The 19,301-nt window shown below is 36.0% G+C and overlaps 1 protein-coding gene across 2 annotated transcripts in view; it reads left to right on the forward strand.

Annotated features, from left to right (window-relative positions):
• The window catches only part of IFT80 (intraflagellar transport 80), a 105,231-nt gene that overhangs the window by 83,941 nt on the left and 1,989 nt on the right, over positions 1–19,301 (forward strand). For both annotated transcript variants that reach the window (XM_082839898.1, XM_082839899.1), the window contains exons 11-17: positions 72–136; positions 1,790–1,925; positions 2,381–2,528; positions 3,874–4,045; positions 4,972–5,061; positions 5,152–5,324; positions 13,838–13,961. In XM_082839898.1, coding sequence (XP_082696024.1) covers positions 72–136; positions 1,790–1,925; positions 2,381–2,528; positions 3,874–4,045; positions 4,972–5,061; positions 5,152–5,324; positions 13,838–13,961 — 908 coding nt within the window. The remainder of the gene's footprint in view (positions 1–71; positions 137–1,789; positions 1,926–2,380; positions 2,529–3,873; positions 4,046–4,971; positions 5,062–5,151; positions 5,325–13,837; positions 13,962–19,301) is intronic.

Consider the following 19,301-nt stretch of genomic DNA (forward strand, 5'->3'; position numbering starts at 1 on the left):
ATAACTCCATAGAAATTTACTAATAAAAATTCTAATGTAATACATCAACTAATACTTTACTTTTTTTCAAGTAATCTTCCTCTTTGAGGCATCAACTGGAAAACCACTGGGAGATGGGAAGCTTCTTTCTCATAAGGTAATGGATATTAGCTATTTTTAATGTAAATAGCCATTTTTTTTAATTAATGTTTTCATTTTAAGGAGGAAAACATGGAAATTAGTTTTATATTTAAAACCAGTGTGTGTTCTATATAGAGTATTTTGCCTAAAATATCATAAAGAGTAAACACGAGTAAATTCTGTAATAGAAAGCTATATTTGCAAATTAACTGAATAAAAGAATCTGACTTATATGTTTTTTGTTCAGGCTCTTCACTGCTTTTCAATAAAATGTTCTATCTTGATTAAACTTTTAGCACCTATAGAATCAGTAAATAAAAATGTGTTTATACTTCAAAACAGCTTGTAGTTTTCCCATTAACCTGTTCTTTTTTTAAAAAAATAAATCTATTTATTTGTGTATTTTTATTTGGGGCTGCATTGGATCTTCCTTGCTGAGCATGGGCTGTCTCTAGTTGCAGTGAGCGGGGGCTATTCTTCATTTTGGTGCACGGGCTTCTCATTGCGGTGGCTTCTCTTGTTGTGGAACACGGGCTCTAGGCACGTGGGCTTCAGTAGTTGTGGCTCGTGGGCTCTAGAGCGCAGGCTCAGTAGTTGTGGCACATGGGGTTTGGTTGCTTTGCGGCATTTGGGATCTTTCTGGACCAGGGCTCGAACCTGTGTCCCCTGCATTGGCAGGCGGATTCTTAACCACTGCGCCACCACCAAGGAAGTCCCCATTGACCTGTTCTTAGCCAACATTTTCTTTAGATTTTAAGACTGTAGTTAAACTGGAAAAAAAAAATCTATAGAAATACAAAAAGACGCTGAATTGTGAACTGTTTATTGGTTTCTGATTTTTAGCCTTAAAATAAACAAATGAGCACATTTTATTGAGTTATCCTTCTAATAAATGATGTATTAGGATTTAAAGATGCTTTTAACTTTATTGTTCAGTGCTACCAGTGAAGTGTTACCCTATCTTTCATTTTCTTCTTTTTGTAATTATTAGTTTTAAAGTTAAATAACAAATATATTCAATGGTTCAGAAACAGAAAAGCATAAACAAGCATAAAGTGAAAAAGTATGCCTGCTATACCTGTCAATACAGTTCCTTTCCACCAAAATAAATAACTATCACTATTAATCTCCTTATATCCTTCCAGAAATTTTTAATGCATACACAGACAAAACTGATATATGTTCTTTTCTCCTTCTTTTACAAAAATATAATATATATATCTGCACTTTGCTTTTCTCACACAACACTCTGTTTCTGGAGATATTTTCATATCAATACATAAAGTGCTTTCCCAATCCTTTTTCTTCCCACCATATAGTATAACATTTTATGGATGTATCAGAATTTGTTTAACTTGTGCCCAAGTGATGGGCGCACATGGAAATGTGTTTCAGCTTACAGAATTTCAAAATATACATTATTTTATAGTGCTTTAACAGGCATCTTTCCCTTGTAAATTAAAAAAAAAGTAACTATACTTTAGCTTTTGAATTATTAGTATATTAGCAGTTAAATTATTTAACAGGGACATTTTATCATTATGAGTAGGTAAGTGATATTTAGTTGACCTTTAAATAAACAAATGTTCTTATAATTAAACAATTAAAACAATCTAATGTCAAGCACTAAAACTAACCCAGAATTTTCTTTTTTTTTTTTTAATTTTAGAATGAAATTTTGGAAATTGCTCTAGATCAAAAGGGACTTACCAATGATAGAAAAATTGCTTTCATTGATAAAAATAGAGATCTCTGTATCACTTCAGTGAAACGATTTGGGAAGGAAGAACAAATTATCAAACTTGGTAAAATAATTGTAATACATTTAAATTTTTGATTACTTTCAGTTGTCTTAGATCTACTCTGTCGTATATTATACTAAATAGCTTACTTGCTTGAATGAATCTATGAATAATGCTTTGGTCTCATAACATTTCTTACGAAATGTTACTTCATAAGTATGTTCTTATGAAATGCTACTTAATTCCATTTTAACAGCAAGTCTTTAGCTACTACAGCTAACTTGGCGTTGAAAGAAAGACATGCAGATTAAAAATATAATGGTTCTGGGTAAAATATTCAAATTTATTTCCATAAATTTTTATGTGAATTTTTGTACGTTTTCACCATTATATGATCAGAAAATAGTCATACCTACAAGCAGTTAGTTAGAGTCTTGTACATCTGCTGATTTTAAAGGTGTATTTTTAATACTTACGTAATGGAACTAATAGTACATTAACATTCTTTTTAAAATAAGGAACAATGGTGCATACTCTGGCGTGGAGTGATACATGCAACATCCTCTGTGGACTTCAAGATACTCGATTTACAGTGTGGTATTACCCCAATACGGTTTATGTGGACAGAGACATTTTGCCTAAAACATTATATGAAAGGGATGCAAGGTAACATTTTACTGCATAGGATTGTTTATTGTTGTAAATAAAACTAACAGAGTGTTGTGTTTCTGCCTCTAATTTAAGTCCTGCAAGATGTTTTTCAGTTTACTTAGTCAACCAAATAAAACTGTTCAGCTAGGACTTCCCTGGTGGCGCAGTGGTTGAGAGTCCGACTGCCGATGCAGGGGACACGGGTTCGTGCCCCGGTGCGGGAAGATCTCACATGCCATGGAGTGGCTGGGCCCGTGAGCTATGGCCGCTGATCCTGTGCGTCCAGAGGCTGTGCTCCGCAACGAGAGAGGCCACAACAGTGAGAGGCCCTCGTACGGCAAAAAAAAAAAGAAACAAAACAAACAAACAAAAAAACTGTTCAACTAAAACTAGTTTAATGAGATTTAAGTGATGGAATCAAGTTGAAAGGGTCAGATAATACTATTTTATTTATTTATTCCTTAAATGAATGTAATTTTTCCTTATATGGATATAATTTTCAGGTTCACTGTTGTTTAATGGTAACTCAGGTCGTTTTTTCAGTGTGGTTTAGTTATTTTAATATAGGCACTCTTAAGATTTTTCTGTGATATATAACTTTGTGACAACCTTTACTCTTTCCCAGATTATCATTGACCTTGACACTTTCAGGAATTTATGTCTTTCTAGAATTGAATTCTTAAATTAATATTAAATATAGAAAAATGTATACTGAAAAGCTTTAAAACTTTTTTATATTCTTCAGAAAATCAAATGCATTTATATTCCTAAATTCTCTAAGAAATAGCAAGGAGGTCTCTCACTCTTGACAAACTAGGTATACAAAGGCTTCTCAACTCCAAATCTTAGCTTAATTTTCGAATCTATTTTGAGTTCATTTTTAATATTCAAGCTCACAACATTAGCAAAACCAGAGAGGTATTCTATAAAAAATTTTTTAACTAATGGAGAGAAGTTAGTCTCTTTAAAGTTCACCTCTTGTTATTATGAGAAAATAATCCTGGAGTCAGCTTAATTTTTAATGTTTACACTTTTAAAAGCTGAAGCTAAGTGCTTTAATCATTTGTGTGATTTACCTTAAGACTTAGAAAAAATCACTTCAAATGCTTTTAGGCATAGTTCTCAAATATGTAATAATTTTTTGCCATGTTAAAATGTATATTTTGCTAGTTTGTATATTTTGCTAGTTAGATTCAAATATTTGTTTAATATACATACATTCTCCCTGGAGTTTACTTTTTTGGGAGTGCATTTTGGAGGTTGGAGATTTCATATGTATGTCAGGGGTCAACTCCCCAAATTTAATATATATGAAAAATTTTGCTTAGAATATAAATTGTACTTTTCCTTTTTTCAACAGTGAATTTAGTAAAAATCCCCATATCGTGAGTTTTGTTGGAAATCAGGTAACTATAAGAAGAGCTGATGGCTCACTGATTCACATCAGCATATCACCATATCCTGCTATTCTCCACGAATACGTAAGCAGTTCAAAATGGGAAGATGCTGTAAGACTTTGTCGTTTTGTTAAGGTACTGTACATTTCAGATCCATAGTTGTGTATATATTGTATATTAGTTTATATAATATCTTTGTGCAAAATGAGAAATAGTAAGAGCTAAGGGCGGGAAAAATTGCAAATGGGATCACATCTTTTTTTTAATAAGTGAAGACATGGGTGATACAGAGAGATAGGTGTTGTGTGATTTATTCTCTGAAGAAGCTATACTTTAAGTGAGTAGTTTCTTCTTACTGGTACATATAAAAACCTCTTATGGAACTTTTTTTTAAAAGTCAGATTCCCAAGTTCTACCCCCCACAGAGATTCTAATTTATTAGATCCAGTGAGCCTGGGCATATTTTTAAGTTCCTCAGATTATTTGTACAGCTAAGGTTAAGAACCACTCACTACTTTAGATCAACATTTCCCAACCTGGTTGAATCAAGTATTTTCCAAGCATATTTGACCGCAGAACTGTTTGTTTTACATTGGTTAATTCCCTTAGACTACACTTTTGTGAAGACTTTTAGATGCTTTTCCTTACAATGGGTTGTTGGTGGCAATCTGCTATAATAGCGTTGTCTGAGAAACTCACTGTTTCTCTGGTTCCCTGTAGTTGCATTCTTTGACATCTCATCAAAAAGACTGGAGGGCTTATAACCTTGAATTATGGTAAAAGTATATTGTAAGTTCAAAATAAACCTTTGATAATTAGAAATGAACATTTTCAAAAAACTTTATTCAAAACTTTCTCTATGTGTTATTAATATATTTTAACAAAGTAGCCACAATGAAATTTCCACATCATTAACCTATTAAATTATTGGTTTTTCAGTGCCGTGCTCAGTGATTTTTTATTTTTCATTAAAATATAACTTTATTCTATTTTAATTCACTGTTTATTTTAAGGCAGTTCAGCCCTGTAGTTGAAATAATTGTTCTCATTTTTCACTTTAGGAGCAAACGATGTGGGCTTGCCTAGCTGCTATGGCAGTCGCTAATCGAGATATGACTACTGCAGAAATAGCCTACGCAGCAATTGGTGAAGTAAATAATGTTTACTTACGTGTATGTGTTTGTGTATTTTTCTTACCGTAGTTTGTTACTATTCACTTCAAATATTTTCCTTTGTTTTAGATTGATAAGGTTCAATACATCAATTCTATAAAAAATCTTCCATCTAAAGAATCAAAAATGGCCCACATATTAATGTTTAGTGGGAACATACAGGAAGCTGAAATGGTACTTCTTCAGGCTGGCCTTGTTTATCAAGCGATTCAGATCAATATTAATCTCTACAACTGGGAAAGGTAATAAAAATGTTTTTCATCAATTCCAAAACCTGATTGATCTTAGTGTATTCTTCTACCGACCACTTAGTAAATTACATCTTCCACTGTACTTGTTTCCTAGTATCATATAAGAATTTATTCACATTTATATTTGTGAGTAGTTTGCCATTAAAGATTTTTGCCTTCTCTGAATCATGATTGATTAGAAGTTGTCTGTGAAGAAGAAAAGAGAGTCTAGGATGTCTCCAGAATTTCTGATTTCAGTAACTGGATAGATGGTAGTAAGAATATTAGCAGATTTGGAAGAGATGTTAGATTTGAAATATTTGTGAAGAGATAAGTGATAATAGTTGATTATTGGACCTGGAGCTCAAGAAAGATTTGAACTAGAGATGTCAATTTAGGAGTCATCAGCAAATGAATGGAAGCTAGAAGAATGGATGCAGTTGCCTGGGGAATGTGAGGAGTGAGAAGACATAAACTATTTTTATGGGATGGGTGAAAAAAAAGAGAAATCCGCTGAAAGATTGGGGTAAAGCAGTCAGACAGGCAGAGAGAGGAGCCAAGGAAGATTTGTGAAGCTAAGGAAGAGATACCAAAGGATTTGTAACGAGGAGTGGTCAGTAACCTTCCCCGCTGCCTTAGGCTTTGGGACAGGTTGCTTTCTGAGGCTGAGTGGCAGGCTGCTCTTCTCTATGACATACTAGGTTTCTCTACTCATTCTCTCAGGTATGTCTCTCTCAGTGAACAAGGTTGTAGTGCTTATATGCACCTGAAGTTACTGTGTTACAAAGCTGGCATGTTGACTTTTCCAGGTTTGAAATGTCTTTCATCATCTTCGTCTCTCTCTGTGCTCAAAAATAACCCATAAATCTTTCAGTTACTGGCCCCTTACTTATAATCCCCTCAGATTAGAATTTTTGTAGTCCTATCTCTATCTTCCCCTTGAATAGAAGTAACAAAATGGCTAAAAAAGTAACAAAAGGTAGTTAATTTTGTTATGGACATACTATAGTCTCTTTATTTAATTTATACATTAATTATCTACACTCTTCATACAATTCAGCCACCCTGTTTCTATCCTTTATTTTCACAAATTTGTTGTCATTGTTTGGCTATACAAAGGATCATGAAAGATGTTTTAGGTTCTACAAATATGAATAGGCCATTGTTCTTATCCTCAATTTATTCATAATTCACAAATATTAAAGTAACTATTTTGGAAAGAGACAGTATGAATAATTTTTTAAAACCCTGTATTAAAGAACTAACAGAAAATTGTATATACCATTACTAAGCCATGAGTTCCATGAGAAATAGGGAAGAATGGTGTTCACAGCATATTTTCAACTGATACTTTTGAGAAAATGTTTATGTTGATAAATGTTAGGCATTACTATTTATATAGCACTCTGAACACCATATAGTATAACAGATATTTTAAAAATCATCCTTACATTAAAAAGCTTGCAACCTACTTAGGAATTCCATTTTATTGTCATTAATAATAGTGAGGCTTCTATTTATTGAGTGCTTATCATGTGCCAAGAATTGTGTTAAACACTTTCCTTATATCATCTTATTTGGTCATCACAACATTATACAAATGAGGAAGTTGAGGGTTACTCATAAGTAGCTGGCTGATCTAGGATTTGAACCTAAGTCTTCCAGTATCAAAGAGGACCTGAATTTTCTGCTATTACCGCAATAAAATATATACTGCTGATACTACTACTTACATTGTTTTATAGGATTGATGTTTACCTCTTTTGTTATTTATCTTTGTAAATTTTATGTCACCTTTCACCTTTCAGATTATACACTTCTAGAAGGATAGAAACATTTTATCATTTTATATTATCTATATACATAGTAGGTACTTAATATTCATGCTCTTAATCTTTATGCAATACTCTTAATCACTTTGCCTTGCACTTCCTCTACAAACATTGGGTGTCGATACATACAGTATATAAATATCAGAGCAGGTCTGTGAAGCATTTGCCTCTGATGGCTTCTATTGATGGCCTATAATACAGCCCTTTGAACATTTCTCATACCTCCTTGACCTAAGTGAAAATTACCTCTTTCCAGAGGACACTCCTTCCCTACCAGTCCTCTCAGATGGAGTCAGTTTATTCTCTCTGACTCCACATTCCTTAGGTCTGGGTGTGAGTGCAGTTGGTGTCCTTTTTGCCTCCCCCATCTTTACTTCTCTTGTAAAATCTCTGATCCTTTGAGACTTACGTCATGTGACTATACTTATTCTCTGCTGCTAACTTCACATCTTCCCTACTATCCCTACATCCTGCTATCTGTGCCGCCTCTTCCCCTCCTCCAGTTTTCAGCAAATGACTCTGCCTTAAGATATTAGATCTCAGGGAGAGGGAAAACAAGAGGGACAAAGAGATATAATGGGAAGAGAGAACGAATGCTGGGTGCTCCTCCGTTCCCCCTGTCTACCTGGCATCTCCTTTTCTTATGCTTTGTGTTTTTCATCTAAACTATAAACCAATGGGTTGGTCAAATGCTGGTAGACCTTTATGCCTGCCTGGTAAGTCAATAAACGTCAAGGAGCGTTGTTCAAGGCTCCTGATTACTATTTACACACTTAAGACTCCCAAATATGCATCTCTCTTCTAGCCCTCTGTCCTGCCCATGTTTGCTTCCAGAACCCAGTTATCCACCTGCCTATTCAGCATTTCCATTGGCTGTCTCATATGTTTGAGTTCAAATTTATATTTATTCCCTCATAAACTTGGTTCTCTTCCAGAGTAATCTATCTTATCTTTTCAGTCTACTCAAAGCTGGAAATTTAGGAGTTACTTTTGACATTTTCCTTACCCTCTTTCCCCCATACTCCAATTACCAACCATTTTCCCTCTCAAATACCTCTGGCACTCATCCACTTTACTACCAGCACCCTTATCTAAGCTGATCCAAGTTTTTCTTTTTTCTTTTCTTTTTTTTTTTTTTTGGCCACACCGTGCGAGCATCTTAGTTCCCTGACCAGGGCTTGAATCCACACCCCATGCAGTGAAAGTGTGGAGTTTTAACCACTGGACCGCCAGGGAATTCCCTGATCCAAGTTTTTCTTAATAAAACATCATCATTGGTCTCTCTGCACCTACCTTGTCCTTTTCCTATCCATTCTTCATACTGTAGTCATAGTGATCTTTTCACAGTGGAAATCATCATGTCACTCTTGACCCCTGACTCACTTAAATGAAACCCATAGTTTCCCATCACTTTTAGCATAAATATCAAAGACTGGATAAGAATGACTTCAGATAATCAGCAGAAGTAATTATAACTGCTAAGAAACTCTTAAAAATCTTATGTATTGTCTTCATTTCCAAATTCTGCAGATATTTCTGAAACCAGTTGGAATATTTCTTCCTAATGCATATTCATTCATTCAGCAGATATTTATTGAATGTCTGCCATACCAGACACATTTAGATATAACATGGAGATCTGCTTAAAACAACAACAGCAGTCTTTTGGTGAAATGTCTGATCATTTTTTTAAAAAAGTATTTATTTATGTTTTAATTTGTTTGTTTGCTCCGGCTCCTTAGTTGCAGCACATGGGCTCCTTAGTTGCGGCATGCTAACTCTTAGTTGTGACATGCATGTGGGATCTAGTTCCCAGACCAGGGATCAAACCTGGACCCCGTGCATTGGGAGCGCAGAGTCTTAACCACTGAGCCACCAGGGAAGTCCCACGTCTGGTCATTTTTAATGACTTGTTCAAAAGGGCTGCTGAATGGTACAAAGACAAATGTAGTGGTTAAGAATGGGGGCTTTGAAATAAGACCTGGGTTTGATTTCTGGTTCTGCACTTACTAGTCCTGTGATCTTGGACAGATGAGTGAGGCTCTGTAAGCCTCTGTTTCCTTGTGTTTAAAATGGTGATAATAACAAACACCACATGTTTGTTGTCGGGATTAAGTAAAATAGCATGTGAAAATCTCTTAGCATACTGCCTGATACATAGTAAGCCTTCAATAAATGGTAACTACTATTCATTCTTTAATTATTTATTGAATGTCTCTAGTGTGCCAGGTTTTAGGCATGGGGGGATATAGCAATGAACAAAACTGACAAAGTTCTGTGATGACAATTTTGATTCTAAATGATATAGCTAATATAAAAAAATAAAAGTAAGAGAGATAAATACTTGGATCCAATATAGGAATCAGCTTATAACAACATAATCCAAAGAATGGCTTGCTTAGAGAGTAGAATAATCCCCATCTGCAAAGATATTCAAACATAGGACAATGATAAAATTATGTGACTGATTGATTAATTAATAATAGACTTCTTGCATGCCTATCTATGTAGGTGGTGTTCTTTTAAAAATGATCTTATTTTTTCTCCACATGTATTATCCTCTTCTGGGAGTGAGTAAATAATTGTTCTCATACACTAAGACTTCCAGAACTGGTTTATGTTATCGAATAGTGTTTCGAGTTTTTAAAAAAGTTTTGAGTGTTGTGTATATTCCAGGAAAGTCTGGCAGGCCTTTAATTTGTCTGTGTCTTTCATCAGGAGGGTAAGCCCACATTTGGTATCTGTGTAGAACCGAAGCTGTACTGGATGGTAAATTTTTGTGTTGGGGTGAGTGGGGAGGGCGGGGTGGTGACTAAGCTGTCTAACAATTTGGATTTGTTGAGTTTTAGTTACCTTTGTGTATCCAGTTCATGAGGTCCAGCAGGAGTGGGATATACGGGTGTGAAGTTGAGGGGAGGTCCTAGACATTGGGGGAAAGACACTGAGGGAATTACCAGCCTTTGGAGTAGCTGCGGCCATGAGTGTGGCTCAAGAATTTAAAGAAGGAAAAAGAAAAGAGGGCAGGGCTTCCCTGGTGGCGCAGTGGTTGAGAGTCCGCCTGCCGATGCAGGGGACACGGGTTCGTGCCCCGGTTTGGGAAGATTCCACATGTCGCGGAGCGGCTGGGCCTGTGAGCCGTGGCCGCTGAGCCTGCGCGTCCGGAGCCTGTGCTCCGCAACGGGAGAGGCCACAACAGTGAGAGGCCCGCGTACCACAAAAAAAAAAAAAAAAAAAGAAAAAGAGGGCAGCAGGCAGATTTCCCCTGAAATTCAACACTTAATGATCTGGTTGAAGAGGAGGATTCAGCGAAAGAGATCAGGAGGGACCAAAAAAGATGGAATTTAAAAACTATTTATTATGGAAAATTTCAAATGTATACAAAAGTAAAGAGAATAGTATAATAGATCTCCATGTACCCATCACTCAGCTTCAACAGTTATCAACTTGTGAATAATCTCTACTCCTCCTCTATCCCTCCCCACAATTTTTAAAAGCAAATTCCAGTCATCATATCATTTTATCTATGAATATCTCAGTATGTATCTTAAAGATTTTTTTAATCCAGCCACAGTATCATGATCACACTTTTAAAGTTAACAATAATTCTATTCAGTGTGCTTATTTCTCTGATTATCTCATAAATGTTTTGTTTTATGGTTTGTTTGATTCAGGATTCATAAAATATTCATACATTTTGATTGGTTGATACATTCTTAGGTTTCTTTTCATCTATAGGTTCTCCTATTTCTTTTTTGTGTTTTCTTGCTATTTTCCCAGCTGGGCCTGTAGAATTCTGGAAGGATAGAATTTAAGTATTGGATGATAAATAGATTAGATTGCTTTTAGGATCCCTGAATTTCTATATTTGTTTAAATCCTTTAGAAGGGAACAGATTTTACTTTGTTAATATGGGTTATTCTATTTGAGAAGCATAGTCTTGCTGCTTTGTGCTTCCGTCACTTATATTTGAACTTGAAAATTGCCTGCAACCTAATAAGATGCAGCCCTTGAGGAGTAGTAGATATGCAAGTTATCTCTTTGACATTCACTTTGGACATTTGGTGGTAGTCTGTTTTCAAACACTGAAGTTAAGAGAGGTAGAAACTAGAAGCTCCAGGTATGCATATTGATCCTTTATGTAAGTATTAATAAAAATAGTTCTTCTACTTATACCAGTTATATAAAGTGATTCTGCTTCATTCAAGTTATGCAAAAAAATTATATTTTGAAGTTATAACATCTTTTAATGTAACTTCCCTCTGTTTAAAATCAGAGAGGATACATGGAGTTTTTCCAGCCCCATAATCTAATGTTACATTTGTTTGGTTGCTGAATAACCATTTTAAAGCTAGAGACATACTGTTCCCATAACTCTTAGATAATTTGGAGTAAATTCCCTCCTAAATGTGGTAGAGAAACATTTTTTACCCAGTGTGTGCTTTTAGAGAACATTTAAAACAGCGCATATCATTTGAATGTTTAACTTTAGCTATTGCTTTTCAATCAGATAATTAATATGTATTTTATAATAATAATAATGACTGTAATAGCAGATAAGTCTTAGCATCTAAATGCAGGATTAGGAACTTCCCTGGCGGTCCAGTGGTTAAGACTTTGCCTTCCAATGCAGGGGGTGTGGGTTCTATCCCTGTTCGGGGAGCTAAGATCCCACATGCCTCGCAGCCAAAAAACCCAAAACATAAAACAGAAGCGATATTGTAACAAATTCAATAAAGACTTTAAAAATGGTCCACATGAAAAAATCTTTAAAAAAAATAAATGCAGGATTAGACATCATAGTCTATCCTTTCTACATAATTAAACGTGTTGATGTTCCATAACAAAGTCTCTCTTTGGAATTTTTGAAAAGCCCCAACCCAGAATAGATGCTTATGTATTCCCCACTTAGAACACCTCCAGTTTTGCACAGTCGAGAACTCCTTCCCCCATCATGTACAATCATAAACAAAGAATGGGAACTGGAACTTCTGAGGTGCCGGCGAGGTTGTTCACCAGAGTCTCCACTCACACATACAACACGGGAATCAGAGCCTTAGGGATGAAGAGGGGGCTGATGTGAGAGAGGGCTAGAAGAATTAAGGCATCTTTACTTCTGTTTCTCATCTTTTGAGCCTCTATAGATCGTTTCTTGCCTTCTCTTGTTTTCTACTTTTGTTCCTCTGTATCCTAATACCTCTGCATTTTTTCCGTGTGTCTTCTTTTTCTCTGAAAGACATAAAGTCACAGAGGAATGAGGGAACTTTGTGAGGAGTTTGTGATGGGTAGCAAATATCCTTGGATTTAGCAATATTGTTTATGCCAATATATTTTTGTAAGAAATCATTGTACTGAACTTTGACATTATCATTTGTATTATACATGACTTACATTCATAATTTATCATATTGTCTTTAATATCTCAATTGTCTATCATTTGTCAATTAATACATACATAATATCTAAAATACTTTTTAAAGTGACAATTTAGTTTACATCAAACCAAAGCATGCTAAGAATCAAACAAATTTTCCTACTAAACAGTCACACATTGCAAAAATTCTAGTCAGTAGTCAGTTTTGTCTAAAACAACAAGTTCGTAATAGTTGGCTCTGATAAACCATCACTGGCCTATTCAGAAATCATGTGTTATATTAGAAAGCAAGAGAACTTGAGAAATATTGTACGTTGACTATTATGATGACTGTTTCCCATACTTTAAAACAGGATAACAATGAACAGTGTAGGAGAGCTATATCCTACTAGATTGTTCCTGGCTCAGCTAATGTGAGTTATGCATAAGATCACGGGCTGAGTTGCTGTCCAAAACCTACATGCAAAAATAGGCCTGGAACTGAAGAATTATCTTTTCATCTCCCTCCAAATTATCAATATATAGATTTTATGCCTTTGGTGTTATAACAGTGAGTTTAGCAATTCATTTAGTTCTTGTCTGCTATTTAAATAAAATATTACCTTAAAATAACTTGGTTACATGGATAGATATTAATTAACTTATAAAATTTAAATGGCTATTAACTTTTTCTAAGAATCAAATGGCAAAAGGCATTTTGTCAGACTTTTATTATCCTCAAATTTTATTTTCATAATATTTTTAATTTACTGTACTAATAATAAGGATAAGTAAGGGTATCAGTATTTAGTTGAACATTGAACAGAATAAATTCATTACTGACTTAAAAAATGGTCAAGATAGTCGAACCACTTACATTAGGGGAGTTCATTCACTTGAATTTTATTATGATTTCAATGAATTTTTCAATGAACATTTATGATACATACACTCTGTAGTACTCACCAAAGAGAAATGAAACCCAGATCTCCCTTCAATAAATGTATAGGTTAGTGGAAGGAACAGACTCATAATAGTTACAATACACTGTAAGCAGAGCTGAAATAATAATATGTATAAAATGTTCTGTAGCACAGATAAGATATAATGGTCATTTATTTCTACAAGGAGAGCTGGTCAGGGAGAAGAGATCATGTTTGGTCTGGACCCTGAAGTATAAATAGGAATTTGCAAGATGGATAAGGTAGGGAATGACGTACCTTTCGTATTGAGGGAGGAGTGGAGGGATCAACATAGACTCTCCCACCCTTTCACCCCGAAACTCCACTGCCCGTAGAGGCTAACACAGCAGTGCGGATAATCTGTTTTCTTTCTCATCGTAGGGCACTTGAATTAGCTGTTAAATACAAAACACATGTTGATACAGTGCTGGCCTACCGACAAAAGTTTTTGGAGACATTTGGTAAACAGGAAACTAATAAACGATACCTGCAGTATGCAGAAGGTGTAAGTATTATGCAGTATTTGATAATAATATATATGCTTTATAAGTATGTATTATTCATCCTAATGCGACAAAATTTGAATAATTCTTACCATAATCTCTAAAAAAACTACTTTTTGCCTTTCAATGTTAGTCTTATTTTGACTATGTAATTATATTACTGAATATTTTTCTGGACTCTTACAGCCATGTTTTGATTAACTCAAGTCTGGTTTTGTAATATTCGATTTGTGTTAAGGTTGTGTGCTAACTGATATTTTTAGATAAACAGTATAAATGGCAAGGATGAAGGCTTCTAGCTCCTGAATTTTGTCTTCTACCAGCTGCCCTTTCTGCTCCAGGGGAAATGCATAAGCACAGAGGGCACTGGCCAGAAAGTGGATACTTTGCCACTGTGCAGATTCTATCTAGGGAGCTCAGTTGCACTTCAAAAGGTGCCTGGCCTGGGTAGAGTTCACCGCCTAGAACAAAAGAATGCTAACCCTTTGCCTCTCAAGTTCCTACCAGAATATAAGGTTTTATAAACCCAATTAGAAAAAAGCCATTCCAGTACGTATCAGCACACAGGAGAGCCAGAACAAGGGCGTTTGTCCCAGCGCCTAGAGCAGAAAAGATTGTGGCCACCTGCCCAGATCCTTGTATACTCAAATGGCAGAAATAGAGCTCACCTGTAGCCATGCAGATTCAAGAGACTTGTAATCCCAAAACAGGGCCAACCTTGCTCCCAGCTCTGTGAACTAGTTGATTCCTTTAGCCTTTTAGTCATTCATTTATTCAAAAAATGTTTATGAGTACTAACTCCAGGCCAGGCACTATGCTATGTGTTGAAACAGATATGGCTTCTGTCTTCATGGAGCTTATAGACTGTGGGAGTGCTCCTCCTTGGGGATAGAATAAAATGGAATGTTCTGATTTATCGTAGGGGGCAGAATATATAAGAGGAAGCTTGGGAAGAGGAAAGAAGATGTAGAGAGAAGGCACCTACTAAAGGCAACATTATCCGTTTGCCGTATTTAGAATATTGAGTGTCATGAACCACATTTTTGGACTTCAGACCAGTTTTCAGGGTAATGAAGCCTTTGGGGCCATTCTTAGTTCCGCAGTGCAACTTTATCATCTGGATCCAGGATAGACACAAGTTGTGGGTTTCTTGGTGGAAAGGGATGTATTTTGTAGAAGCTCCACAAAATTTTTTTTGTGTGATTCAGAACTGTTTACTACTGAAATGGATCCTTCGGGAGTTTGGGCTATGAGGGCTTCCCTGGGAGCTCTGAGGGCTATACTCTCAATTCACAGAATATGACAGCAGCCGCCAGCACTGAGTGCTAAGCAGCCCAGAGATTCAGTAGTCACCCCATCTTTTTTGTCTCAGTTTTGAAAATATGACAGTATGTTAAAAATGAGCACCCACCTTAAATTTACTTTATTGTATAATTTTTAAGCAGATTAATACTACTCTGCTTCCTCTTCATCATCATTACTAACAATATTATTTTCACTGTGTTCACATTAGGTGCTTTTGAAGACATAAAAAATATAGTTTTTACCCTCAAGGAAATTATATTTCAGATATTAAAAACTTAACATTCATATCTTCTTTTTCATTATATACGTATTCACCTATAACTAACATATGATACTTCAGTCACAAGAGTAGTAGAAATGTTCAAAGTGGGAGAATCAGAACAACACGGCTTTTTTTTGGTATTTTGGTTTCTTTTCATCCTGAAACTATATAGGTTACTTTGAGTCTCTATGGCACTATGTTCTAGTTTCCCACTTTTCTTCTTCACAGATGTAATTTGGAAGTTAACTAGAAATCAGAAAGCAGTATTTTAAGATGAAAATTATCTTTGACTTAAAAATTATCTTAGCCAAAATTGTGATTATATAAACTCTTTATTTCAGAACTAAGAATTGAATAGAAAAAGATCATTCTTGAAAAGAAATTTATTCTCCCTATCTGGTGAACTCAAATGGGCTCACAACGCATAGCGTAAAAGTTTATAAGAAGTGAAGTTTGACATACATTCATATTTATGAGCCCTGAAATGTTACTTGGGCCTTTCTAGTTTAAAATATGGAAATCTGAGATCCGTACACGGTGTACTATCTTCTGAGAACCCCATTAGCGTCATTATACTTGCTCTACAAGGGTGTTCAGTAAGTATTTGTAAAATAATTTATGAGTCTGGCAAATAAAGTCCACTTGAGGAATACATTCAATCTACTGAATACATACTCTGTGCAGGAAGAGAAGTAGAAGAGACAGGAAATGTTTAAAGCATTATGCTAGGAGAAAGAAAAAAAGAGGGAAAAACAGGAGAGAAAATAACAAGAGATTGTTAAGTGATAGCTCATTTGCTGGATAATTAGTTACCTTTTATTCATTCAGTATTTACTGAGCACCTCCTGCAGACAATGTACTCTCCTTGGTGGCTGGGATATAATAGTAAACCTGGCAAACACTGACCCTCGTGAAACTTATATTCAAATGGAGGTGATAGTTAATTATACAGTTAATTGTTCATTCCAGTTGTGATAATTGCCTCGAAGGTAGTGTACATAGTGCTGTAAGACTTTATGAATGACAGGCCTGACCTGGAGTGGGGGGGGATCAGCAGATTTTTCTAAGCAAAGCAATTGCTATTTGAGCTGAGCTGTAAAGAATGGATAGTAGAAGCTGACTGAGGGTGTGGGGGGAGGGTGTGGCGATGGCCGTGTTCTAGGCAGAGGGAAGGCTCTGAAGTGGGAAAGAGTGACGAGCAAAAGGGAGATTGACCTGAGGGTTTCATAGGGCAAATTCGGTATATTGGATTTACCCAAAGATTAATGTAAAGATACTGAATGGAAGTGACGTGATCACTTTTCCCTTTTACAATCCCAGTTCCTAAGTGGAAATGGAAACTTGGAATTTTCCACCAAAGTATCCTTTTTTTCCCCTTTGGAAATTGTATACTTTGTATTTGTTAGTTTTCATTTTTAAAATTTATTTATTTATTCCATGGAATTATCTTGAGTAGGATTTTGTCAGTCAGTTAAAGCATATGATAATAAGAGCAAATGCATGGGATCTTGAAAGAATGGTGAAGGAGTACAGAGCGACTGCCCTGGGTCCTCAGTGCTGGGTACTGGGTGGCTGGAATATTGATGGGACCAGACATTAAAGAGTCTTAACACTGTGATAATAGACCTTATAATGGAGACAGTGCAAAGACTTGGAGGTTTGTAATCAAGGAAATGACCTGAAAGATAACTTCTGATGTGGAAGATGGATTAGAGGTAAGGGTGGTGACTAGGAGACCAGTTAGGAGGTTACTGTAATAATCTCAGCAGGAGATGGAGACTGTAGGATTAATGTAAGAAAAAGTAGCAGTAAAATTAATAGAACATTGTGGTTGGGGGTGGTAGGAGAGGTGGTGAGGTAAGGCAAGACATTTGAGAACAACTTCAACATTCCTAGTGTTGGTGACTGGTAGAGGAACATGAGCATATATGAGTTTTGGACCTTTTGAGTTTGAATACATGAAAATAGGCCATTGTTTTGAGTTTGAAATCCCTGTGGGGTGGCCTCTATCTAGGTAGAGATGTCTAGTGGGCAGTTGGAAATACCAATGTGAACATCAAAGGGTGTTGATAAAGGAAGAATCAGGGCTAGATAAATAAATTTATGGTCATGACCATTTAGTTGAAGCTATGTTGAATAGTTGAAGCTATGAGAGTTGAGGAGATCTCCTAGGGAAAGTATGAAAAAGCTGTGATTGGAACCCCAGTAGAGGTTACTGAGGGGAAGGATATAGGAGAAAAAGAAAAAGAAAAACAAAAGACTGAGGACATTTAGAAAAGAGAGCAGAAACCAGAAGAGAACAAGATTGTACTGAGAGAGATATTTCAAAGAGCGGTGGTCAGCCAGGTCCAGGGGATGCTCCTACGTCAGGACCTTTTTCTTCCCTCTGTCTGTTAGTATGCTGTTCCCCAGATACAGCCAGAGAGTCACTCACTCATCATCACATCTTCACGTCAGCTTCTCAGGGAGGCCTTCTCTGATCACTCTGTTTGAAATACAACACCCATCCCCCCCAACTCCACCCCAGCGCTATCTCCCTCCCCTGTTTCCAAAACTTTTACCACTATTACTTGTCTTTGTTTATCTTTCTACGAAGACAGTGATTTTTATCTTTTTGTTCACTGCTAAATCCTTGCTCCTAGAGCAATCCTGGCCATAGAGTGAGCATTAAATATTCGTTGAATGAGCAATTGAGTCGTATAGAGAAGGTGTATAGGATGAGGGATTAAAACACTTAATGGTGGCGTTAGTGAAAAGCTTCTGAGGTGTAGTGGGAACACAGTCATACTACAGTGGTGTGGGGAGGGGATGAGAGTCAGGAATGAAAAGAAGAATGAAGGTGGTAGCTTGTAGGGAGACAGAATACAGAGGGAAGGATGATGAGGGGCAGCCAGTGAAGAGAAGGAAATTGAAATATGTAGGTAATAATTGAAGGCCGAGGTCCTAGAGGAGTCAAAGAAGACGAGATCAGGGACTTATGTGAAGAGGTTGCCCTGAGACAGAAGGGAACGAGATAAGGATGGATACCCTACTTTTATGAAACGAAGGAAATTAAGTGAATTCATGCCTGATGGCCACTATATTCTCTGTAAAGTAGGAAGCTGATTTTCAGCTGAGAGTAAGAGAGATGGGGTAGAGGATGGAGAGCCATTTGCTATGATTTTAAAATTATTATTATGTGAATAAGAAGAATTGACCAACTAGGGACTAGAATAAGAAGCGCCAAGTAGTATTAACACTCCCTAGACTAGAAAAGGATGTGTTTTAGTGTAGAAGTCACTTGACAGCTGTCATGAGTACATCCTTATCTAAAACTCACTATTAAAAATACTCTATTCCAGAGACTAAATTATCAGGAGAACATTGTTCTAAAACTGGACAAATGCCAGAGTGAAAGTGAAACATTTATTTTCAGTAGGATAGCTGTCAACTGACACCCTCATTTGTACTATAACAAGTAACTAATATAGATGTCATCAATCTGCTTGATGCACTTCTGGTGCAGCTGAGCAACAGTTGTTTAGTGTATCATCAATATATGGTTTTATTGTGATTGATTTGAAGAACATATGTAAGTCAATTTAAGCCTGGAAGAAGGCCAAGGCATTCATCAAGTTTTGTCTTTCTCTTTGCAAATGTTTTCTTAGACGAGTTGTTTTGCCATTTAAAAACATCAAGTTCTGACCTGATTGAAAAATGAGTCTTTCAAATAACCTGACATTTGCTCTGCCTTTTGATAAGCTGTCACTTGCATCTGAGCACAGACTTTCATCTT

The sequence above is a fragment of the Leucopleurus acutus genome (assembly GCF_964270905.1).
Source record: "Leucopleurus acutus genome assembly, chromosome: 5".
Taxonomy (NCBI): domain Eukaryota; kingdom Metazoa; phylum Chordata; class Mammalia; order Artiodactyla; family Delphinidae; genus Leucopleurus; species Leucopleurus acutus.